Source organism: Trametes versicolor, assembly GCF_000271585.1.
Source record: "Trametes versicolor FP-101664 SS1 unplaced genomic scaffold TRAVEscaffold_9, whole genome shotgun sequence".
NCBI lineage: Eukaryota > Fungi > Basidiomycota > Agaricomycetes > Polyporales > Polyporaceae > Trametes > Trametes versicolor.
The window spans coordinates 2,250,716-2,274,657 of record NW_007360329.1 but is presented as its reverse complement, the minus strand read 5'-3'; the positions used below and the strand labels follow the sequence as shown (position 1 = coordinate 2,274,657).

Sequence of the window (23,942 nt, the reverse complement as noted above, 5' to 3'; positions counted from 1 at the left end):
TCCCGGGCCGGCGCAACCGCGCATCCTTTCGACAACGGCCTCAGCATTCAGGCTATCGACACGCACACCGTCCTCAAAGTTCCTCCAAAGTGCACATCAATAACCCAATAAAAACACTGCGAACGACAGCAACAAATACATCTAATGTTACAACAAGCGGCTAGTCTACCAAGTGTTCGGCCTGCAGCGCACACATTAGCACATGCATATTCGGCACTAGATGGTAAGACACAAAAGACGCACCCAAAGTGATCCCCTTCGACGACGGAGCGGAGCGGCACCCCGTTCCAGTCCGCGGTATTTGTGAACACGTTGTTTCCCCACCATGACTGGATCGTGTTCATCCCTATCTGCCCATTCTGCGGATATTGCAGGCTGGAGCGGCAGCGTCAGCGATCGTCGAGATGGGGGAGCAGAGGAAACAATGGCCTACATGAAGTACACTAGGATCGTCGAGATGGCGGTCCCCGCGTCAAGCGCGGCGGAAAGCACGTCTGCAGGTCACTCGCGTCAGCGTTGAGTACGGGGATGGAGGTTAGTACGTACAGTTGTACTTCGCCCAGAACGGGAAATGTCGTCTTCGGATGACATACTGGAAGAGGAAGCCGATGATTGCCCACGGCACGTAGTTTACCGCGCTTGCAGGCGGGATGTAGCCGATGCCGGTGAACATGAGGCTTCAAAATCGTCAGCAAGTCGTCAGATTGACCTGACGGTCGGCGGAACTCACGGGAAGCTAAAGAGATGCAGAGCTCTGTCAGTCATGGAGCGCGTAGAGGAGGCAAGGAACACTTACTTCACATAATTTAACCACGAGTCGGGATACCTCTGCGTGAGCAACCATATCGCGAGCGGACACACGGCTCCAACGATGAAGAAAAATAATAGGGCTGCTGTGGTGTCAGTTCTCGTCCCTGCCAAAAATATTTCGTCGACATACGACTATCCGGCATGTCAGCAGTAGTCGTCGTCAAACTCAGAAGAGACGTACTAGTAGAGCTGGTTCTGGGAGAACTGTAACGAAGGGCCGACCACGCCGAACTGCATAGGTACGGCATTAGTGAGCATCCGAGAGCGACTTGTAGTGTACACTCACCAGAATGGAAGCTGTGGCAAAAACCTCCGTATTTGGACATGTGAATCCGGAGCTGTAACTCACAGTCAGTGGTGGGCTATAGATAGTGACCTTCAGGCGTACATGTCTTTCTGTGCAGGAGAACAAATCTCTCTGTTCCATGTCAGTATCGTGGCATAGCCGATTTTGTAGAATGATGCTTACGGGATGTTGGAGAACATCCTGTCACATCGTCAGACCGTGCAGCGACACTCACGAAACTACAAACGCACCAGTTCTCCACTCCAAGCTGCACGGTTCCAGCAACGACGGTCGCGGCGATCTACACATATCGACCATCAAACAAACCGCCATCTGACCAACCTGTCCATCAGGAACGCACCTGGCACCAGAACATCGGGCGCGGCGGGATCTTCATGTAGTGTCCCAGCTTGAAGTCCGACGTGAAGATCATCGCTGTTGAGGGCTCTCAGCCACTGCTGCAGCGGCCCTTGATGTATGAAAAGTACACACCTTGGGACATTGTGATATATCCCCACGTCTTCAAAAGACGGCGGAAGAGCCGTCAACCGGGAGTCCTTGGGGACCGATAGGGACGTAAGCTGCTTACCTTGAACATCATCATCGCGAGAGGGCGGCCCGGGAGCATGTAGCCGACGATCAGCTCCGTGATCACGCTGCAGGAGGGGATACCTGGTCAGAGGTGCTCGGAGCATGTGTGGGCCGCGCAACGTACTTTAGGCCGACTTGCCGATTTGTGACGGCTTGGATCATGCCTATCGCGGGGTAAGACGGTTGCTACCAGGAAATATAGAGGTCAACATCGAGGGCACGCACCAACTGGGACGATGTATACCTGACATTCGGCGTTAGTATGGAGCGAGCACAGATACAGGTGAATGGACTTACGAGGGCGATGAGCAGCGCGACGATCAGCGCCCATATTGTCATCTGCGTCGGGAAGAGTTCGATGGCCAGACACGCGAAGACGAAGGTAACAGCTGAAGAGAACGGTCGGCAAGAGGTACCGTGGCAGGCGAGGGCGGTACGCACCTAGTATACATCCATACCTGCGCAACGTCAATTTACGGTTCAAAAGATGGTGGATGCGTCTATAAGACTTACCACCACTCGGGAACTGATACGGTTGAGTCAACGGGCATGATCCAAGGCGTTTTCTATTTTTAGGCTCACCTTGAGGATACTTCGCCATAAGCTGTGCATGGACATCAGGCTGCTCGGCGAGCGACCTCTGCAGGTGCACCATGATCGGCTTGCGGAAGTAGAGGGCGGCGTGGACGATCGTTGCCGTGATGGACGCAAAGGCGAGTCCATAGGAGATAGCAAATGTTGCGCTGATGGTAGCGGTGCATGGATCAGTATACAACGCTGAGAAGTAGCGGGAGGAAAAAATATGCATACGAAAGAAATAGCGGAGAGTAGGCTTTGTATGCTTCGTGGTTAAATGTTGAGTCAGCGTTCAGAATCCTAGTTAGGTTGTACGGTTTTCCTGGAGCCAAGAGCGTCAGCTTTTACCGCGAGATGTAGTGAAATGAGACGGATGACATACCGGTGTTATCAAATGGTCCTAGTGCAGATATACTAAGAGGGCGTTAGCTAACACGCGGTATCGAGAACGCGCCGTACGTACGGCATATATTGGGAGTGCCATGTGTTCGTGAACTGCGGGGGTGTCAATCACGGCAGGCGCCCTGGGTCGAATATACGTACGTAGAGAATGGGCGCAAGGAACCCTACAAACATGGCAGGTCAGCAGTCAGCTCCCCGGGCCTTGGACGGATGTAGAATTTGAGAAGCTCACAGTAGAAAATCAAGAAACCGACAATGACGTTGGCCTCGGCCCACCCTGGGAATTAAGTTTAGATGAGGCATGGTGTAGGCGGTAAGGAGGACAAGGGGGACGTACAGGGTGTCGAAAGAGGACTGCCGATGAATGCAATCTGATTCCAGTCAAAGGAGAGCAGGGAGAACCCCATGCCACTACGGTATCTGCAGGCCATCGCTCAGCCGCTGTGTGTCATTTCGGATTGGTCAAGCGACTCACCCAAAAAGCGTGTTGACTTTCTGTGGAGCAGTGTAATGTTGGCAATGATGTATGCATCCGAACATGGGATGTGGGACTCACGATATTATTTGGCCATATCCAGCAGACCTGCGCAACGGTGTTTAGTCAATTGGCCAGCGATAAGGATGCGGAGACGTACCCATGTGAAGACGCTATACCGCCGCAACCACCGCAGGTTAGCAGCGGGCCGAGCGCGGCCAACGCCAGACTGACGTACCTGAGAGCCTGAAAGAGGTAGCCCGGGACGATATCTAGCGGTGACAGTGATGAGCTATAATCAGACAGGGCAGTGCGAGCGCCCGGGGCTGTCGGGACTTACACCACAGGGCCGCAGAGAGGAAAGCGAACGCAAAGAAGCGCTCGCGACTGAGCCCGCTGTGCGTGCCGATGCCGGCGTAGCTTTGCGAATGGAGAGTATTGAAGAGCGCACAGAGGACAAGGGTATTCGGCCAGACTGCATGACGATTGGGTAAGCATGCTCAGGCAGCGTGAAAAACATGAGGAAGCGTGGGACGTACTCATGGACGCTGGGGCGACTAGCTGTTATCGAAAAACATAAGCAGAAATAGTGAGCGGAGGGAAACAAGACGCGCCCGGGTGCGAGAGGAAATCGTACCAGTCTGCGTGCGAGGCCGCCAACGGAAAAGCCGATGAGCTGAGGATGCGCGTTAGGGCTGTACTGTTGCTAGGTCAGCCTACCGCTTACCTGTGTCGACATTACCAACATCCATTGGTCTGCAACAAGTTAGCGGGGCGAATCGCACGGATGAAATTGGGCCTACATGCAAAGTTGAAGTCTTGCTTGTACCATACGTGTTGCACCGCGATGATCTCCGTCTAACATAGTCGTATTGGCGGCGGGTCAAAGAAGCAGATGATATGCGAGATACATACCGCATATGCGGCTTGTGCGCCCACTCCACCCATGATGGTGATCAGGACCTACAAAGCTAAGCATCAAGCTTCTACGATCATAGCGGCTGCGCTCTTACATGTTCCTTGATGGTGAAAAGTCCGGGGTTGAGGGACACGCCGAAGACCTTGACGGCGGGCACCCATCGCGCCCACGCGCGACCCATCGGAAAGCTGACAAGTTGTGCTACGATCTAGCGGCGCGCATTGGTGTCTGTGAGCATCATGCGAACAGAAGCCACCTACTCCAGTGACCATGATGGACGGATATCGGAAATAGTAGAACTCGTTCACGCCGGGGATGATGATCGCCCAGAAGAGGCCGAGCACCCATGCCCGGAGGGTGTTGACGGGCATGGAAGGGTCGTCAAAGTTGGCGACGGCGGAGCGCACCTCTGGATAGGGAGAATCATCCTCTGTTCTCGGGGGGAAGTGGACAGCGCTTGTCAGGTTCCGCGGATCGAGACACGCGGAGACAGGGACGTACCGAGCCAGGTGATATCGGTGTCGTAGTTCGGGTCGAAGAAATCGGGGGGCTCGGTGATGCGTGATGAGAGGGACTCGGAATCATAGTGGACGGAACCTACAGAGCAGGGCGTAAGAGGGGAGTGCGCGCGCGAGCAGCAGGATGGGGCGCACGTATGGACTTTTCGCGGCCAAAGGAGCTACCAAACGACCCGGAGACGGACGCAGAGTCGGGCGCGGAGTCGTGCGCGGAGTCAGGCACTGATTCTGCTAATGATGAGGCGGAGCCACGGTGGTCCTCCTGGACGAGCGCGGACATTTCATGCCAGAGGGAGGGACGCGCGAGGAAGATCGAGTGTGTGCACAGACAGAGGCTGCGCGCGAGATGAAGCAATAGATAGATGCCGAGATCTCAGGGAACACAGAGAGCGGTCAAGAAACGAGGCGTGAGCGAGATGAGGGGGCGCAGAGAGGATGCGAAGGAGAGCGGAGGCAGAGAGGGGAGGGCAGACGATAGCAAGTGTTCGGGAGAAGAGGGACGCTGACGCGAGAACGGGCGGTCAGCAGGACGCCGGGATATTTTGGAGAGAGGAGATGCTGCGCGGCAGAAGAGGGAGAAAGGATCCGCGCGGGGGGAACACGGCGAGCTGCGAGCGAAGCGGCGACGATGGGAGAAAGAGGAGAGGGGGGACGCAGCGGGAGGAGCGAGCGAGAGGAGGACGGGGCTCGCGCGAGGGACCCCGCCACGTGCGCGATAAGCGTCGGGTGCTGATCCGTCTCGCTCTCATCCACTCCGTCCACCCCCTCTCCTCCTCGTCGACATATCAACAGCCTCACCGTGCCATGGTGATCCCCATATAAAACATAGCTCATCGCTCCGCCCGCGCGCGAGTCGCCCCCACCTCCGCGCACACACACACCCCCGCTCCTCCTCGTCCCCGCGCCCGTCGTGCCGGTGAGAACACCCAAGACCGGCAGGGGATGGCGTCAACCCCTCCGTCTAGTCCCGGGCACACACAAGCCAGGCACGCCAGTCCACAGGCCCCGAGCCATCTTCTCTCTCCGCAGCAGCACTTGAGCCTGCCACACACTCCCGCCACAAGCAACACGTCCATATGCTTCCGCACTTTACCGCAGATACCACTCCGATAATAGTCCAAGTTCCGCGGTATCGTATTCCTATCGTGAACCTACGTACAACAGGAAGCGCGGCGAAATATAGAACACTACGTGCTGTCCAAGCTAGGAAACCGCGCCCACACCCGACGCCAAACCTTCAGATGAGCGCGAACCGACTAAAGTCCAGCGTCGCCTCCTCTATCGACATCTTCCGCACCACCAACGCCTCGACGATAAGCCGCGGCTCAGCGTGCCCCGCCGCGCCCGTCGAGCGAACCCCGTCCACGAGCTGTCGCGCTTCTAGCACGGGCGACGCTTCTCCGCACGTGTTCCTGCCCACCTCCACCGCCGCGTGCAGATCGCTCGCGCCCGACGCCAGCGTGCTCGCCTCCTGCCCGATCTCCGCGGCCAGCGCCATCGTCGCCAAGTCCCGCGCTAGGCCCGCCGTATCCAGCGGGACCGATGCGGGGAACTCAGCGATCGCGCCCACAACTCCCGCCTCGCCCTCGGTAGCGCGGGCGATCAGGGCCGCACGCTTCTCTTCCCGCTTCTTATCGCGCGCGACCCGCCGCTGCAGCGCCTTCTCCTCTTTGCTGAGTTGCGGCTCCGCCGTCGCTTTCGCGCCCTTGGCGTTCGCGACGTGCTGATGCCACGGCTGCACCTTCTTCTCCTTGGGCTTGCTGTATCGCTTCCCGTGCCTGCCAGCGGTCGCGCCCAGAGCGGCCGAAGCCCCTGGGCGGATGCGGTGCCGAACAGGGCGGGGCTTGTAGACGGCGGATATCTCGAGGCCGGCGTACGACGAGTGACGCGGGGGTCCGAGCTCGAGTTCGAGCTCGTCGTCGCCGTATGTGCCGCTCGTGGGCGCGTCGTCGCGGAACGCGGGCTCGGGTTCCATTGAGAATAACGCAAGATCGTCGTCTATTGGAGTAATGAAGGGAGAAGACTGGGCTGTGGGACGCTCCGGGTTCGTGCGGACCGGGCGGTGCACGATTGCCGTCGTCCGGGCGTACACGGAGGTGGGAGTGGCAATGCCAGGCGTGCGGCCGCTGGACACGGACGATGCGATATCGTCGTAGTCGGTGAGGTCGGTCGTCAGGTCTGTTTCGGTCTCAGTTGCGGTAGTGGAATAGTCTTCGTCGGCTGGATGAGCACGGTGCTTCATCTTGCGGTTCCAGTCGCCAGTGTCGGGGTCGTGCAGGCCCGACTCTTTGTCGGCGAGGGCCGCTATCGTGGGTGGGACCTCGATCTCTTTGACGACGATGACCGACGCGCCGATTTCGCCCGCCATCATCTCGAGGGTCTCCAGAGACTCCTCGAGGTCAGAGCGGGCGAGACCAATCAATGCGCCAGAGTCTGCGACGCCGAGCTCGTAGTAGGCCTGGCCACCGCCCTCAAGGAGGCGCCATTTAAGTTGAGTAACCAAACGGGCGAAGCGGGCGTTGGATATGTTGGTAAGCTTGAGCTTGTACTCAACGTTGCCCTGTAAGGGACGCAAGTTATTAGTATAAGGTCGTAGATAGATAGATATAACGAAGGTCAAGGGGTCAGCACGCAATAAGACAGGATGCAGCGGCATGTGCTCGTCAAGTTGCCGCTCGCGCTTCCGGCACTGGAGAAAGTGTATCTTCATTATCCGCTTTGGCCAACCTTTTTCCACGTCGCACTCTCTAGCGTCTCCGTCTGACCTCGACCGCAAGTCGAATCCCTCAGGGCCCAACCGCGGTCTAGCGGGTATCCGGCCAGGGCCCTACCAGGTCATGCACACCGACCCTGGCGGCGGCGAGTAATCTTGGCTCTCAGAAGAATGTGCTCGGCTAGGTGCATGGACGAGTGGTATAGGGCTAGGAACGAAGTGAACGCACCTCTTCGACCTCTGGTACGAGCTTGGGTATGCCATTATGCAGCGGTGGGCTTGATCGAGGCGGGGTACCGTCTGGGGGAGACGGTAGGAATAGGTCCCATGGGCTAGGAACCCGAGGGCTTTCCGACTCGTGCTCGCCAAACATAGCGGGTGGTTTGAGAGAAGGGTTGAAGGTGTTTGGTGTTTGTTACTTTATAGATGATTGGTGTATTCGAAAAGACGACGGCAGGTTTACGCAGATATTCGAGTTATCATTGTGTGTGTTCCGTAGGAGTATGAGGTTCTTCAAGGTCGACAGTCTGGGCGGGCTCTTCGGTGCTGGGGGCAGAGAGGGGGCTCAGAACATGGCGGTGTGGGGAAGAGAGAGTCACTTCGTTCGCCAACGTGCGCCCACATCATCCCCTTTGGGCTGCTGAGTCAGCATGTCGGCGCCTGTTCCGTCCACCTTGCCGGCGTTTCTCTCAACCTCGCGCTCACCTCAGCCACTCCCTCCGACATCCTCCCCTCCTCACCCCCAACCACACACCACACTATGGCGCCCGCTCACGTATCCCCAGTACGTGCCTTATCTTCTTATGTGAAGCGAGATGCTGAGAAAAGGTGGAGATGACGCTTAAGCGCATCCACCGCGAGATCGCCGACCTCAAGAAGGAGGACCTCGGCGCCATCAAGCTCTCGCCCTCCGACGACGACCTCTTCCACTGGAACGCCACCATTCCCGGTCCAGAGGGAAGCGTATACGAAGGAGGAGTCTTTCAGGTGGAGATTACGCTGGGCCATGACTACCCGTACGCATGCGCAGTTAGGTTGTGGCTGAGGGGTCGCGTGCTCATATTCTCCCCTCCCGCGTAGCTTCTCCGCGCCTAAGCTCGCATTCAAGACGCGGTGAGTGACATTGTTTCGTTGACGTTCTCAAGAAACTAGGGCTCATTCTACCCAGTATATATCATATGAATATTAACGAGCGTGGTGGAATATGTATCGATATCCTCAAGCACAACTGGTCTCCCGCCCTCTCGCTGTTCAAGGTCATCCTCTCGCTCTCCTCCCTGCTTACGGACCCAAATCCCAGTGCGTCCCTTCCCTCTACTGCCTCCGTACTAATATTGATCACCTCTACTTCGCCGCAGAGGATCCGTTAGGTATGTCCTGCTCGTGGCTCCTCGGGAAGCACGCCTGACACGTCCCTGCAGTCCCGAGCATAGCAACAGAGTACGTCCGGAACCGCGTCCTGCACGACAGCAACGCGCGCCGCTGGACAGAGCTCTACGCCCGTCCCTCCGCCGCCACGAAGGGCAAGGGTAAAGCCCCCGCACCGCCCGTCGCCGCCCCTTCCCGGCCCGCCGCATCCGGCCGGTCAGCGTCCACCCGCCCCGCCTCGCGGCCAGGGTCGGGTCGCCCGACGCCCTCGCGGACGGCGACCCCGGGCGACACGATCACGATAGACGATTCGGACGACGAGCGACCCGCGCGTGCCGCAGCGCTGAGGACGAAGCGGAAGCGGGATATGGGCAACGGCGCGGTCGATATCGACCTCTCGGAAGAAGTGGCGGACGAGATGGCGGAGCGGCCCGCACGGAGAGCACGGTTGGGCGCAGCAGGAGCAGGGGCGAGCGGGGGGACGGGTCCGAGTGAGGTCATCGTGATTGAAGACTAGGTTCGGGGCCTGCCGTGTTTGGTGGGCTGATTGCGCTGCGCAGGAAGGACTCTATGGAGGATCTGCGGGTTCGGAGAATACATGCCTAAAGAGATATCAGCGGCGGTTTTTGGGTGTGTGTGGATCAGGAATGGATGGCGCAGCTTCGCAGGTGAGTTCTCGGCGCGACTGAGGTACGCGTTGGGTTCGGCTCGCCCAGCTGTCAAGCGTTGTGATAGTTCTACTGAATTGAATCGCGGCTACAGAGATAAGCTAGTTCTACATTACGAGGTCGGTCATGGTACTGGTAAGTGTGTATAGCGGGTGTTCACATGTACACCCCAGCTGGATATATATAGCGCTGTGCTCGAACGAGCAGTGTGTATGCAGTACGATGGAGAGCGAAAGAGAGGAAGTGGAAGCTTGTAAAGCAAAGCAAGTGTAATATCTACGCGTTCGCCCTCTCCGAGTCGGTCTCGCTGGGCTCCTTCTCGTTCCAGCTGTCGGCCTTGCCCAAGAGCCACGCGGGGTGGAAGAAGTTAAGCGTGAACATAGCGAGTACAATCATAGCGCCGTCGAGCACGTCTGTCAGATAGGATTGAGATGTTAGTTAGTCATCCGGTGTGTCATGGTCTGCAGCGCTGGGCTTACTGAAGTAGACCTGCGTCTCGATAATCCGACCGCTCCATCCGTCCGTGAGTTCCTGACATAGCCGTAGATCAGCGACTCGGACTTAACAAGTGTAGCGCGCCCGACGGGGACGGGCGGAACACGGCGATACTTACAATCGTACGGTAGATAGACCTGTGCACACAATCATATGTCAGAAACGCGTGGTGGTGGAAAACAGCGGGCGCTGGGCGCTGCGGAGACGTACCGGATCAGGATGAAGACGCCGTCGAATGCGAGGCCCACGATCATGAGCTTCACGCCGTTGTCGAGCTGGAAGCTCTTGGGGAGCACACCGCCCTTCTTGTGGAATGGCTTGTCGAGGTGGTAGCGCAGCAGGAACTCGCCCGCGAGGATCATGTAGATGCTCACGGCGGCTGTAGACAAAATGCATCACACGCGCGGTCAGCCGATGTGAGATGGAGGACGATGAAGACGCAGGAAGACGCACCGAGCTGGAAAGCGATACCGCCGAGCATAATGTGTCCGCCCTGGGGAGTGGGAGAATATGTCAGTTAAACGCGCGGGGTGGGAAAGAGGGCTGCGGAACATACGGGGTTCGGGTCCTGGTTGTTCTGCACCGCGGTGGAGGCCTTCGCGCCACCGATTGCTTGCACGATAAGTGCGATGATGTCCTGTGATGAGGGTCAGCGTCCGGAGACGGCACGGGTGAACGTCGGGGGGCGTACGCAGGAGCAGAAGATGATGGTGTCTGTGTCGGGCGGTTCGGTCAGTACTGGCGTAGATAGCGGATGATAGACGGCGAGCGCGAGGGGAGAGGTACGCACACCACATAGCACTCAGGCGGCTGTATTGCTGTCCGAGGCGCTTTATTATCCGGCCGAGGATGACGAAGTTGGCGGCAATGAGTGGCGTAGGGGCGATGATCGTCGTGGTAATCCTGGGTGGGAATGAGGTTAGCGGAATGGCGTGAGGAATAGAGGCGAGGGGAGCGCGTACTGCATGAGGAAGGGGTCGAGGAGAGTGGGATTCAAGCTGGACCATAGTCGGCCGCTCCAGCCGATAATCTCAATCACGCCTGCGAGGACGGTCGTGCCAAGCAGCCACCACAATCTAGACCAAACCGCCTGTCCGAGATGTACAGCTACGGGCAAAGTTGAGCGAGTAAGATGGCAGGAGAACATAAGGAACGCACAAGTGGTGATCGCGAAGAGCGCAATGAAGAGAATGCAAATCCATTCTGTGGGCACGTAACCGTACGGACTCCGATGCGCGCGTTGCGTCTCTTTGTGACTGTCAGTACGAGAAACGTTACGCGATCAATGCACTCACGAGCAGCGACGATGGCCGCAGAAGTGAAGTTGTCAAACGACATGGAGGAGAAAGGAGGGAGAAGCGACCCGGAGCGGAGGGGGAGGGAATTCGGATGCGGCACGGAGCGCTGAACAAGCGAGGATTATATAGGGCGCGACAGGGGCGCGCGGGAGCTGCGGTCAAAACCCAGGACGCGTGTTGGTGGTAAAAGGGAGAGGCGTGTGGGCGGCATGGGTATGATGGCTGGGAAATAAAGGACGGCTGACGGATGGGGAGGAGGTCATCGAGTGCACGGCCGGAAGCTGTCTCCTTCGCGCGCTCGATCTCCGACTCCGGAATCCGATCTTGCATGCCGAGTTCGGGTGCCCGATCTTCCCGGCCCTCTTTCCGAACTCACCATAATCTCTCAGGCCACTGCGCTGTTTGTCCTCAACGCAGCAACCCGTCTTGGCGAGGGGGAACGGACGAAGGCGAGAGGTTTCGACGACACATCCGTGATCGCAGTGATTTACGCGTGTGACACGAAAAGGGCCCGTCCAGGGGAGGCATGGCCTCTTTCGGGCGCGCCGGGCAGGATGAATCTGGCATCATGCGATGGCTTCATACCCACACGCGGCCGGCGCCGGCGCCCAGCTCCGAACGTTCGAGGAGATACGCAGTACTGCTAGCACAGGCTACTTTTCGTCTGACGTATCGCTAGTGACGCAACTTGACCACTATGAATTGAGTGTACTGTTCTGATCAGGTCGTGCCTGGTCGTGCTGACCTTCCCAGCTCGAGCACAGCCTACGCTGCTAGTCAAAATCACTCGCAAGCGGCAGGTGGAGTCCAGCTGTGCATATGTGGTTGAGGTTGTGGGCTGTGCAACTTCATCCGGCAAGGACATAAGTAAGCAGAGGATAGCAGGCTAATGAATAGCATCTGTTCCTGTGGCGCCTCAGTCAGAGACAAGAACATAGAGCGCAGCTGGGCTAGACGGATTGCACAGGATGGTCGGGTGTGCGCGTTGTGGACAGAGAGTGACCGGGAGCAGTGCAAGCTCGGTGCCTGGCCCTGTTGGCGCCCGCCATGATCGCTCGATCGCTCTCCGGATCTTGGGCGTTAATGCTTCTCCCGGGCGCCTACGCGAAAAAGTTGGACGAGCGGCTCTCCATCCGGTCCTCCTTCCGCCACACTCTCCTCCGCTCGCTTTACATTCCGTACTTTCCGGGTATTGCTTGGACTTGTGGACTACTGCCTGCGGAAGCCCTCGCGCAAGGTTCAGTTCTCAAACATGGCTCAGGATTTGAAGAGGAAGCGGGGAGCGCAAGCTGCGCCAAAGGCAAAGGTGCGTCCGCCCATCACTCGAAAGCGCGGAGTACTCAAACTGTTACGTACCGCAGCGCCTACACGCGGACGAGGATGCCATTAGCGACCATTCTTCCGCTGAAGAGAGCATGGGGTCAGGCAGCGACCAGGACGCAGAAGAGGAGGCCTGGGGTGGAATCCAGGCCGCGGCGGCCCACAGCCATGAAAACTCTGCAGAGGCTGGCCCATCTGGGTCGCACATACTGAAACCGCCTACTGGAGAGGAGCTCAAGAAGATCAAGGATGCGTCCGAACTCTTCAGGTCCACGGCTTTCAAGTCGCAGGTGCGTGTGCATCCGTTCTGTTGCACTACGGCACGCGTAACCATTCGTCTTAGATCGACGCAATGCTCCCCAACGTCCGTCCAAATACGACAAGTCACAATCGTTGGATGCTCTCCTCTTGTCTATTCACAAGCTCCTCATGGAGCTGCCTGCCATCGCACCTCAGCATCCACTTCATGCGTCAAGAACGCTCTCTAAACAGGGCATCGACGTGCCCTATGTGCGCCCCCTTCCGACGGAAGAGACCAACTGGAAGGTCTCTTTCGAGAAGCCCTCTGAGATAATGTTGGCAGGCAGCTGGATCACGAAGACTGCCGTAAAGGCCAAGGACTTCGCTCCATTCACGGCCGATCTCGCAATAGAGATGCCTTCGGTGAGTACACCCTTAAGCTTTCCGTTGCACTTCTTATGCGTCTCTGTAGAATCTATTTCAGGAGAAAGACTATCTCAACAGCCGAGTCTTCCAAAAACGCGCCTACTACCTAGGTGTCGTCGCTTCTGCGATCGCTAAGGCGAAGTTCACTCTTCGTTGCGAGCTCTTCTATGAGTCCATCTCTGGTGACCCACGAAGGACCTGCCTTGTGCTCCGTCCAGAACCTGGTATGTTTCTGGCAATTGTTGAATCACTCACTGAGCTAACGCGTTGTAGACGGCTCGCATAAAAGTTCGGGCAAGGTCCCTATACACGTCCGCATTATCCCTTTCATCAGCGAGTCGCCCATCCCGCTTCAGCGGCTATCCCCCGCGCGGTCCAATATTCGCGCAACCACCCTCAAGGACGAGTCCAAGGAGGAGCCGACGCCCTTGTACAACACTGCGTATATGCTCATGACCACACCGAGAGCTCACTTGCTTCACGTACACGCTTTGGCAAAGAACGTGCCTTCCTTCGTTGATGCACTCACACTGCTCCGAGTTTGGGCGAACCAGCGCGGCTACGGTCTTGGGAGCCGCATGTGTGTACGTGGCTTTGAGGGCAAGGGTATATGGTGGGCGTCGATCTTGGATCTGATTGTCAACGGCGAGGAGCCGCCTCCTGCGGGCCTAGGCAAGAGGGGCGCCAGACGCAAGCCTTTGGGGAAGGGTTTGAGCTCGTATCAGCTCTTCAAGGCCGCCTTAGATTTCCTCGGTATGATTCCATCAACTCTTGGCACGTTTCGTGTTGTTCACATTCTGCTCAGCGCGACACAACTTTGGCGAAGAGGCTGTATTCGTAAAGTCAAAGGATGGACATCGGGTATGTTTGTGGTCTTGCCCATCCGTTTGGCTCTGTTTCATTCAGACTGCCTATGTCGCTGCAGTTCCCTCCTAGCAGCTATTCGAGCCATGAGGCTGTCTTCGTGGATGCGACGTCGTCGGTCAACCTATTGGCGGACGTCCCTTTGGCTTCTCTCGATACGGTGAGAAAGGTCATACTTCTCTCAGCCCACTCTCGTTTAACATACCTATCCAGTTAAGATATGACGCTCAATCAACCTTGGAGCTGCTGGACCATGCTTCTATATCTGAAGACACTTTCGCCCCTCTGTTCTTGCAGGAGCACCGTGACATCCTCGCACGTTTCGACGTAGTCGCAAGGTGTGTCATCTATTCGCGCTGATTTACAATTTGATCCTCACCGCGAGGATTGCAGGGTGGACCTATCGTCTGTGGAGATGCGTACAGTGTCTGCGCAACATGTTGCCGATCATGGCTCGGCCTACAGCGCAGCAGTCGCACAACTCGTCTCCACGCTGCGCCGAGGTTTCGGGGACCGTGCCAAGGCCATAGCCGTCCTCCATGCCTCTTCAGACGTCCGGCCGACGTCGCAGGCTCTTCCGATACAGTCATCTATCGTGCACGTCGGAATCATCCTCGACAGCGAGCACGCCTTCCGGCTCGTCGACCACGGTCCTCCGGCCGAAGAACAAGAAAGCGAGAGGACAAGGCAGTTCCGGCAGTTCTGGGGTGACAAGGCCGAGCTGAGGCGCTTCAAGGACGGCTCAATCGCGGAGAGCGTCGTCTGGGACGTGAAGAACGCCGACGAGCGCGCCCGGATCCCTGCTATGATCATGCGTCATCTTCTTGCGCGTCATTTCGGCCTTGGGGCGGACGCCGTGCAAACTTGGCAAACCGAATTCGACGCGCTGCTGAAGCTGCCCGAGTCGATCTCGTCCCTATACCAGGCTTCGAGCGCGTCGGTCGGCTTCAAGTCTGCGCTCTTGGCGTTCGATGCGCTCGCAAGCATTTCAGGGCGCTCGATGAGCAGTTCCCTCTCGCGGTGCTCAATGTCAGCCCGGTCACCCCTGCCCTCCGGTATACCGACGTCTTCGTCCCTGCTACGCTCGCTATCCCTTCTCGGTCGGCACTGCCCAAACGCGCGTCGTACCTCCCCGTCATGGAGATCATCATCGAGTTCGAGAAGTCCGCCCGGTGGCCAGACGATCTGCACGCCATCCAGAAGATGAAGCTCGCGTTCTTCGAGCGCCTCGCCAGCATCCTCATGCACGCCGTCAAGGGCCTACAAGCGACCGTCGTGTTCGGCGAGCGCCCAGAGCGTACGGAGATCGAGGACGAGGCCGCGCTCGACATCATCACCGCGGACGGCTGGGCGTTCCGCGCGCGCATCTGGCACGACCGCGAGGCGACGCTCCTGGACCGCATCATCAACGACCAGCCGCACGTCCCCAAGGCCCTGCGCCAGGCGAAGACCGGCGAGGACGCGCGCGATCGCCAGCTCGCCCTGCATGCGCGCGAACTCTACACGCGCCGGTTCATCCACGCACCCCGGCATCACCGCGCGATCGCGGCGCTATACCATCGGTTCCCGGCGTTTGCGAACACCGTTAGGTTGACGAAGCGGTGGTTCGCGGCCCACTGGCTGCTGCACGGACATGTCTCTGAGGAGGCGGTTGAGCTGCTCTGCGCGCATGTGTTCTTGCGCACGGGGCCGCCATTCGTGGCGGATGCCGCTGCGAATGCGAAGACGTTTGCGCCGGGCTGGAAGGAGCGCGGCTTCGCGCAGGTCATCGAGTTCTTGAAGGATTGGGATTGGACCGGGGGTCTGGAAATCTCGTTGGACAATGCGGATCAGACTGCTGGTGACTCCTCGACCGCGCCCCCTACGACCACCTCGAAGGACGTCGCGTGGGCGCTGAAGACGCCCTTCGACCCACGCGGTCACATGTGGACGTCGTCGGGCCCGAATGCTGTCGTAGCGCGGCGCATCACCACCATCGCAAAGGCGACATGGGAGTGTTTGAACGGTCTGGAGACCGGTGCGTCAACCGTAAAGGTCAGTGATTGTTGGGCCTTTCGATATTGGTCACCCGTTGATCCCCGTTATAGGCGATTTTCCACCACCCTACCGACTACTACGACTTCGTAATCGAGCTGAATCCGGCGCTCTCCACTCGCTACCACCAGAAGCTCGACGCCGACCCGTCCGTATGGGCGCCGAAGGGCAAGTACGCGAACGCGATCGTGAAGGGCGCGGCCGCGTCCATTATGCCCAGCTTCGACCCCTTCGCGATGTTCTACGGTGACCTGTCGGTGAGTGCTCCCCCCCTTTCTCTCTGTGCATGAGCCTTTTCTCAGAGAATCGTTAGCATGTATATGCGGACACGGTCCTTCTGTTCCACGACCCGCTCGGGGGTGACCGTATCGGTGCTGTCTGGCAGCCCAACCTGCGGAGTGCACGACCCTTCCGGGCGTTGGGCGGCTTCTCGAGCATACCATCACAAAAAGTGGGCATATCTGTGTTCTTCATCTGGATTCTCGTACTAAGCATTTGCTTCAGGATGCAGCCAATGGCAAGGAAAAGGATAAGGGGCTTGTAGTCCTCAACGAGAGTTCACTGTTTCTAGAAGTCCAGAGGCTGGGCAGCACTCTTGTTGCAAAGATTGTGCCTCGGGATACATAGTAGCACAGTTGTCATGTTTTCATAGTGAGAGTGGCAAGAGTTGATTACTTGAATATGGTACAAAATTAGTGCAAATGCTGAACATCATACTGAGTCATGCTAAGGGGTCGACAGAGAGGCCAGACGGTCATGGCTAAATGTGCCACTCTACTACCACGGTGAGCTACAGCAGGATTACCATAATGAGATTGTGTGAAGTCATGAGAGGAGAAATTGTGAGGAAACAGTAAATGTAGGATAGTAGGGAGCTCAAGGGTTAGAGCTTGAAGCAAAGACACAGGTAGCTATGTTTGTCACTACTCTGCATGCACTTGAGGCATGCTTGAAGGAGGGTCAGTCCTTTGATTGGCAGGTCATCAATGAAATTTTTTGCAACATGAGGGATCTCATCCTGGAGAATGAAGGTAAGAAAATTTTGTGATCTTGTGGGAGAATTTGTATATCCCTCAGGCATGTAAGTGAGGGGGAAAATCCCAACAGAGTTATAATTGTGGCGAGATCTCAACTCTGATTGGACAATGTGAGCATCATATCCAAAAAATTATAATTGATGAGGATCAAAGAAATCATTTGTTATGGGGTGAACTTCCGGCCAACTTGTGTCACATAAAACAATGTACATGGGAAAAAATTGAAACTCCACTAATCAGCCATTAGTTTTGAGATAGGCACCATATACATCCTCCACTTACAAAACCTGGGTTAGGGTTCTCCTCCATTAGGAGTTTTAGGGTCAGACACTAGATCACTGCACACAGCCACTCTGACCATCTGGTAATCAGACTCTAATGTTCCCCAGTGGGCATCTATGTAACCCTAGCTGGCACTACACATCTGTGGCTTCATGCACACTCAAACGCAAGCTAGAACAAGCATCTAGATAGACTCATAACACAGTATGCATGATAGTATAAGGGTATATCTATGAAGTCTATGGTACTAGCAAATGTACTAGTAGTGGTGAAGGGTCCACAATACTTCCCACCCAGAGAGAACACTAATCAAATATTTGATGGGGTATTATGTGTACACATAGAACATGTCAGAGTGCCATGATATATGTTACTGTACCTCTTTCATAATTGACAGATACTAGAGTGATTGAAACACCAGTTTATCTACTCTGTGTTGGATTGGAAGACTAAAATTGAAGTATTTCCTTTTTTATTCGCCAGTTTTGGGTAAATCAAGACCATAACAGCACCATACTGTAGAGCCTATAAAGGACTTTCTAATGATATGCAATATGTGCTATATGGATGGGAACTGGTGAAACAGCGAGGGAAATACTGCTAAAGAGTGGCTGCTTTCAAAAACTTTCTAAGTCCAATGGACGCTAGTAGATTGCGCTAAGTACCACGGGTGCTAGTAGTTACGCGCTGGCCCAGCGCGATCTACTAGCACCCATTGGACTTCACCAAATCACGCTTTCGGCGCCTATTTGACCGACAGGATCAGGCCCTGTGAACCCTTCTTTAAATCGCATTATTTGGCTATTTGTGCACTATATGATGCATATGAGGCTTGGAAAACGATTCCATTGTGTAGAGATTGGCCAGCAGAGTCCAATGATATATAGATCAACATTTATTAATAAGCAGTTCACTGCAAAAAATCTGATTTGGTACAATTTATACCACTTTGTAGGCTGATGCTGCTCCTGTGTTGTTTATAGCCCAGAATATGCCCAAGTATCTATGATGTGTCTACATAACATTTCTGTCCATGTATTGGGCCTCCCATGGAAACAACATGTATATATCATCAAAATGGACAGAGATATTGCTTTAATCATGCCCGCTTGCCTCTTTCTAGTAATATATTGAGGTATACCATCTATTGTACAGTGGACTTTTGAGTATAGCATCCTCATTGAATAGAGAGCAATATTCTGAACCCAGTGGTATATAATACTTGATCATTTGATCAATATGCTAGGCCACTAGCACTTATTGCCAATTGTGGCACTAATAGAAATTTATCTGGCCCACATCTTATTCCACTGTCACCACATCCTTGATTTGTTTGCACAGGTGGATTCTCCTTGTCAACAGCTTCCTGGTGATATATAATATGTCTCATTTAGACAAGTAGAAGCTGAGATATTGACCCTTCTCGGTTTGGAGCCAAACAAGACCAAAGCCAATGGCACGACAACGCAGAATCATGTTGGCAGCCACTAGCTTTGGCTTTGTTTGTTTTCAGCCACAGCTCAACATAATGTGCTCATTAATAGACAAGTATATGGTGGAACATACCACTATTATATATCACCAGAAAGCTGTTGATGAGCAAAATGCAATGAGGGTGTTTGTATGATGTTCTGAGCACATCTGTGAGTGCTGCAAGCCAAACAACCCACCATAAGTGACTTTGGGTCACAAACTGTCACTAATGGGGATCAATGTAGGCCTAGGTCAGTGTGAACCCAGGCCTAATATCAAGTATTATATACTGTCAGGTTAGGAAAACCGAGCTCTACACAAAGGTGCTGTTTGTAGGTCAATAGGGTGCCAATTGAAGGCATAAATTGGAGTAAATGAAGTTCAGGTCCAGATTAAGCAGTTTATCTAATACACTCACTGCGTTCAATGCATTTTTAGTCCCCGGGCGAGCGCACGCAAATAGGCCAGAATAGAAGACCTGGGCGGAGTCCGAATACACTGTCTGGTCGGGAGGGCACCTACAGGCCAGTGAGACCAACAGTTCACTCTGGTCGGGCGTGGGTGGGCGGCGAGTACGTGGTATATGCAAAGAGGGGAGTAGGCACGAGCAAAATGTGTAGTAGCATATAGTCCGGATTGGTATACAGTACGTGTTACAAACAAGACCAGAGCAGACTAGACTGGGTACAACAATGTATTGCAGATTGTACAAACACATACAAAGAACACGCGCTGTCAAGCACCAAATTGGATTGGTACTTGGCCATGCAATAGCCACCAAGGCACTATCACCAGACTAGCAGGACATTCCACTCTGTCATAAGGTGTAGCACGCCAGAGGATGACTAATCAGTATTTCCTCATACAAGTCTTGCTTAGTCAAAAGACATTACTAGCTTGGGGAAGCCCCAAAGATGCTACCCCACAGCTTGGCCAGGTTACCCCAAACCCCAACAGGTTTGCCCCACCCCAATGCCCCGAAGTTCCCAGAGTCCTTGAGGAAGGTTCCAGAAACATCCAGAATATCCTGGAGACCTCTATACCATAAAGACAGCAGAATGCAGTAAATTGTGCTAGGACGTTCTGGTAAGTTCCAGAATATTCTAGAACCCTCAGGATAATCCTGGGAGGTTCCATACCACACTGGCACATCCATTGGGGAGAGACTACAATCCGTTGGGGAGCTAGAACCTTGGGGAAAGTCACGGAATAGTCTGGAACATTCCGCAACCCCAAAAGAAAGTGCCCCAGACTACTAAGAAAGGAAAAGGGAACATGCTGGAAGGTCCTAGAAGGTTCTCAAAGGTTCCCCAAAGTATGTAGAATGTAGGATAGTTATTTGTAATTCGCTTAGTCAGCGCCCCTTCAGAAAGGTATAAATACCGGCCTGAGGGAGGAGCCCAGGACAATCAACAATCTTCAGTTCACAGCACACAGCAGCAGGCACTTTGTTTAGTCCCTAAGTACCATAAGGCAATCTCACCAAACCCAAGGGGTAAGGAACATTGCAGGTAGCTTAGTCAGAGAGAGTAAGTAAGCATAGGTAAAGGATAGGATCAGCAGGCAGAGCCCTGGATCCGCAGCAGTAAGACAAGTCAGACACAGGCCGCCAGCGATAAGGCGAAGCTCTGCCGAAATTCGTATAGCAGATACGGAACGACAGAGAAGGCTCTAGAAAAGTCTAGTAGCATCAGAAAGTATCAGGAGGAGCTCAAGGAGAGCCCTCAATTAAGCAGACAGACCAGGAGGAGCTTACAAAGAGCCCTCAATCAGTACTAACACCCGCAGGCATCAATACCGGGAGATTTGTGCATAGATCTTCAGGACTATCCAAGTCCGTAGAGTGGAACGAACTCGGCGAAGCCTCTGTTGGAAAAGTAGGAAACCCCACACGCTTTGCGGCACGCTCGCGCCTTCAGGATTGAAGAGCCCCTTTCATCCCTCGACAACAAAAACAAATTTCTGTCTTTGACGTCGACCACTATAAAATCAAATAAAACACACTCACACCCAATCCCCGACGAGCACGACAGCGCGCGTACGCAGTCAGCTGCCCATATGCAGCAGCGTGCTGCATCCAGCTTGCCCCTTCACCCGCGACCACCCTTCCTGTCCTCCACATCTTCTGACAATGATGTCGTTGACTTGTCCAGCGAATATCACCGACAAAGAAGTCAGAGCAAGCTGGAATGGCCTACCTGAAGCCGTGTGCAGAGCACTCATGAAGGAGGCCACCGGTCCCAGGTCCACGGCGGCATCAGGCCAGGGAGACGGCACTGCGCACATCCATTCAGGCAGGGTGATGCGAGGGGGGATTGGACAGAGAGGAAGAGGAGGGTCAGTGCGCTTATCGCGTGCATACAGCCGCTGTGCACAAACATTAACTTTATATGTGCATATACAGAGCGCACGTACCTGCGCAGCTGAGAACCCAATGAGGACTGAGTGGGTCGGAGGGGTCGGGAGTGTATGGACCAACCCAATCAGAAAAGGGGTCAGTGTCGAAGGTTTGGCCGTCATAATGGTCCAGATCGTTGATTCCAGATTGAACAGGTGCATCTGGGTTCAGAGGCCATTAAAGGATGTGGAACATGCGGCCATACCCGGTGCCACCCTGTGGGTCTTCCCAGGTAATGCCAAGTGGCTGCCAGTGCAGGTACTGGAGGTAGAAGTGTCGGAGATGTGGGAGGATGGTAAGGAGCTGTGTGTGGAGCGCGAGGTCATGGTGGGTGAAGTTGTAGGTCTGCAAGAATGCACCCAAGTTGGCTGCATTGGCAAAGGTATCAAGGTCAATGTCAAGGGGGACAGGGTATGGGAAAGCCGGAGTGTCGATGAGCAGTGTGCGAAGGTTGTGGAATGGGGTGAGACCATATAGGAGCCATGGCAAGGAGTATCAAGGTGATGGCCCAAACAGGTGAGAGACACCCTACAAGGATGTTAGTAATTATGCATGACCAAGAAAACATGCACGCACAAACTGGCCCACCCCATAGTTGCACTCATCCTTGAGCCGCAGTGTTTGGATGCGGCAGAGGGAGGGTCTCCACCAGTGTCCGGCACGACTCAGCATTGTTGTGGACGAGTTGTTGCTGGTGACAATGTTGAGCTCTGTCCAGTTTGTCATGTATGGGGTGGCACATTGAGCGATGTCCCAGAGCAGAGGGCCATTGTTGGTCTCATTGTGCAAGTCGACCTCCAGAAGATAAAGATTGAGAAAGTTGATGTGGACACGCTGTGGATCACCACCGCTGAGTGCACATTGACATCCGTGCTCTTCAAATGCTATGACATCCAAGAAGAGGGTATGGAGTTGATGGGCCGTGCAGATGCTCAGTGCAGTGCGGGGAAAGGGGCGGGAGAAGTGGTGGGAGAAGTCCCTGGACACCATGTGCAAGGCAAGGACCTCATGCAGGTCAGAGTCACCGTGGACCTCATCTCTGTTGTAGTACTGCCAGGGCAGGCAGCAGGCATGGCCAATGAGGGAAAGGAGCTCAGGGGTATTGAGGACACGGGTAGTGGCCATGGTGGCGTGTGTGCAAAACAAACATGAACATTGACACGTCATACATTGACACAATGCATTCCCACGGTTGAACATGCATCTCAATGTGAGCCTGGGTGTGTGTAGTACATTATGCACCTTATGGATAAGCCACAGTATTGTGCACACACCAGTGATATAACTTGTTGATTAATATGTTTTTCCAAAGCCTAGCTAATTTCTCTCTGTCAAATACCAGTATATAAATACAATACAAATGTGACTCACATATAGATGACATGATTCTCCCTTAGACAGAGCAATCTTGTCTGATCTCATCTAAGCAAGTACAGACATCAATAAGAGTTTGGATTATTTGGAATGGTAACCATGTATACTTGGCTATTATCAGGTTCACTCAACAAATATATAGACAGTACCATTGAATAGAGATCAAAATTCTGAGCCTGGTGGTATATAACACTTGGGGGGAGGCAATGATGTCATCAGGTCATGTCCCTTGGGCGCTTTTTTCTGATTGTGGCACAAATAGGATTTTGTGTTGTGCATAGTGGCAGCAAAGGTGGCCACATCCAAATAATTTTTGAGTATATGGACTCTGCTCATCCATAGCTTCCTGGTGATGTGTGTTTTATGAAATATGGACCAGTAAGAGGCAAAATATTAAGACATTTGTAGTGGGAACCAAACAAGACCACAGTTGGTGGCAGGGGAACGCAGCTCAGTGTTGCCCTGCCACCAAGTATGGTCTTGTTTGTTCTCAGCCACAGCTGCAACTCAATTTCCCCCCTGTTGGCTCATTCTTTATCACATTATAAGACAAATATATATCATTGGAAAGGTCCTTCTAATGTGCATCTAATGGTGGTACAATCATGGTTTTATATCAAATACACAGGCTTTAATGCACTAAACACTGATTGTGGCTGAAGGTCACTGCCAGATTGTATGCACAATACCTGGTCTTTATGCTCACTAATCCATCCATCAAGCTTCATTATTATATTGCAGGACACTTTCATTATATAAGGCAGAAGATAGTGGTAGCAGTGTATCAGATAAACTGCTTAATCTGGACCTGAACATCCTTTTACTCCAATTTATGCCTTCAATTGGCATTCTATTGACCTACAAACAACACCATTGTGTAGAGCTCAATTTTCCGAACCTGACAGTATATAATACTTGACATTATGTCTGGGAAAACACTGACCTAGACCCACATTGATCTCCATTAGTGACAGATTGTGACCCAGAGTCACTTATGGTGGGTTGGTTGGCTTGTAGCACTCCCATATGTGCTCAGTATCCTATACAAACACCCCCATTGCATTCTCCTCATCAACAGTGTTCTGGTGATATATAATAGTGGTATGTTACACTATACACTTGTCTATTAATGAGCACATTATGTTGAGCTGTGGCTGAAAACAAACAAAGCCAAAGCTAGTGGCACGACGACGTGGAATTGCGTCGGCATGCCATTGGCTTTGGTCTTGTTTGGCTCCAAACAGAGAAGGGTCAATATCTTGGCTTCTGCTTGTCCAAATGGGATATATAATATATCGCCAGGAAGCTGTTGACAAGGAGAATCCATCTGTGCAAAGAGATCAAGGATGTGGTGACAGTGGAATAAGATATGGAC

The 23,942-nt window shown here is 54.2% G+C and overlaps 5 protein-coding genes across 5 annotated transcripts; 1 reads left to right on the top strand and 4 right to left on the bottom strand.

The window, feature by feature from the left end:
• Positions 1-97: 97 nt before the first annotated feature.
• On the bottom strand, positions 98-5,167 carry TRAVEDRAFT_73729 (small oligopeptide transporter). The gene is made up of 39 exons (XM_008043409.1): positions 4,713-5,167; positions 4,561-4,656; positions 4,320-4,489; positions 4,154-4,267; positions 4,056-4,103; positions 3,944-3,998; positions 3,868-3,896; positions 3,778-3,816; positions 3,680-3,701; positions 3,481-3,615; positions 3,379-3,412; positions 3,301-3,313; positions 3,222-3,248; positions 3,141-3,160; positions 3,003-3,085; positions 2,898-2,942; positions 2,807-2,829; positions 2,727-2,758; positions 2,646-2,677; positions 2,498-2,585; positions 2,270-2,430; positions 2,201-2,213; positions 2,129-2,145; positions 1,985-2,076; positions 1,913-1,931; positions 1,812-1,851; positions 1,686-1,752; positions 1,589-1,616; positions 1,458-1,531; positions 1,348-1,397; positions 1,280-1,297; positions 1,199-1,228; positions 1,097-1,148; positions 992-1,041; positions 731-736; positions 547-677; positions 434-494; positions 244-375; positions 98-181 (listed from the first exon to the last, which is right to left on the bottom strand). The coding sequence occupies exons 1-39, from the start codon at positions 4,855-4,857 to the stop codon at positions 166-168; spliced, it is 2,307 nt and encodes a 768-aa protein (XP_008041600.1). The 5' UTR covers positions 4,858-5,167; the 3' UTR covers positions 98-165.
• Positions 5,168-5,783: 616 nt separating this feature from the next.
• On the bottom strand, positions 5,784-7,663 carry TRAVEDRAFT_60107 (uncharacterized protein; the record flags this gene model as incomplete). The annotated part of the gene is made up of 2 exons (XM_008043408.1): positions 5,784-7,137; positions 7,520-7,663. The coding sequence occupies 2 exons, from the start codon at positions 7,661-7,663 to the stop codon at positions 5,815-5,817; spliced, it is 1,467 nt and encodes a 488-aa protein (XP_008041599.1). The 3' UTR covers positions 5,784-5,814.
• A 946-nt stretch (positions 7,664-8,609) lies between these two features.
• TRAVEDRAFT_30659 (RTA1-domain-containing protein) lies at positions 8,610-11,188 on the bottom strand. Its single transcript, XM_008042805.1, has 11 exons — positions 11,117-11,188; positions 10,980-11,069; positions 10,784-10,928; positions 10,612-10,724; positions 10,513-10,535; positions 10,378-10,458; positions 10,275-10,314; positions 10,032-10,200; positions 9,940-9,958; positions 9,806-9,857; positions 8,610-9,739 (listed from the first exon to the last, which is right to left on the bottom strand). The coding sequence occupies exons 1-11, from the start codon at positions 11,157-11,159 to the stop codon at positions 9,603-9,605; spliced, it is 912 nt and encodes a 303-aa protein (XP_008040996.1). The 5' UTR covers positions 11,160-11,188; the 3' UTR covers positions 8,610-9,602.
• Positions 11,189-12,534: 1,346 nt separating this feature from the next.
• Positions 12,535-16,630, top strand: TRAVEDRAFT_39126 (Nrap protein; the record flags this gene model as incomplete). Its single annotated transcript, XM_008042850.1, has 12 exons — positions 12,535-12,733; positions 12,783-13,102; positions 13,152-13,329; positions 13,379-13,888; positions 13,911-13,966; positions 14,031-14,129; positions 14,183-14,307; positions 14,363-14,935; positions 14,962-16,003; positions 16,057-16,260; positions 16,317-16,454; positions 16,583-16,630. 12 exons carry the CDS (start codon positions 12,535-12,537, stop codon positions 16,628-16,630), a joined length of 3,492 nt encoding a protein of 1,163 aa, XP_008041041.1.
• A 4,740-nt stretch (positions 16,631-21,370) lies between these two features.
• Positions 21,371-22,318, bottom strand: TRAVEDRAFT_50590 (uncharacterized protein; the record flags this gene model as incomplete). The annotated part of the gene is made up of 3 exons (XM_008043002.1): positions 21,371-21,561; positions 21,708-21,721; positions 21,774-22,318. The coding sequence occupies 3 exons, from the start codon at positions 22,316-22,318 to the stop codon at positions 21,371-21,373; spliced, it is 750 nt and encodes a 249-aa protein (XP_008041193.1).
• Positions 22,319-23,942: the final 1,624 nt, after the last annotated feature.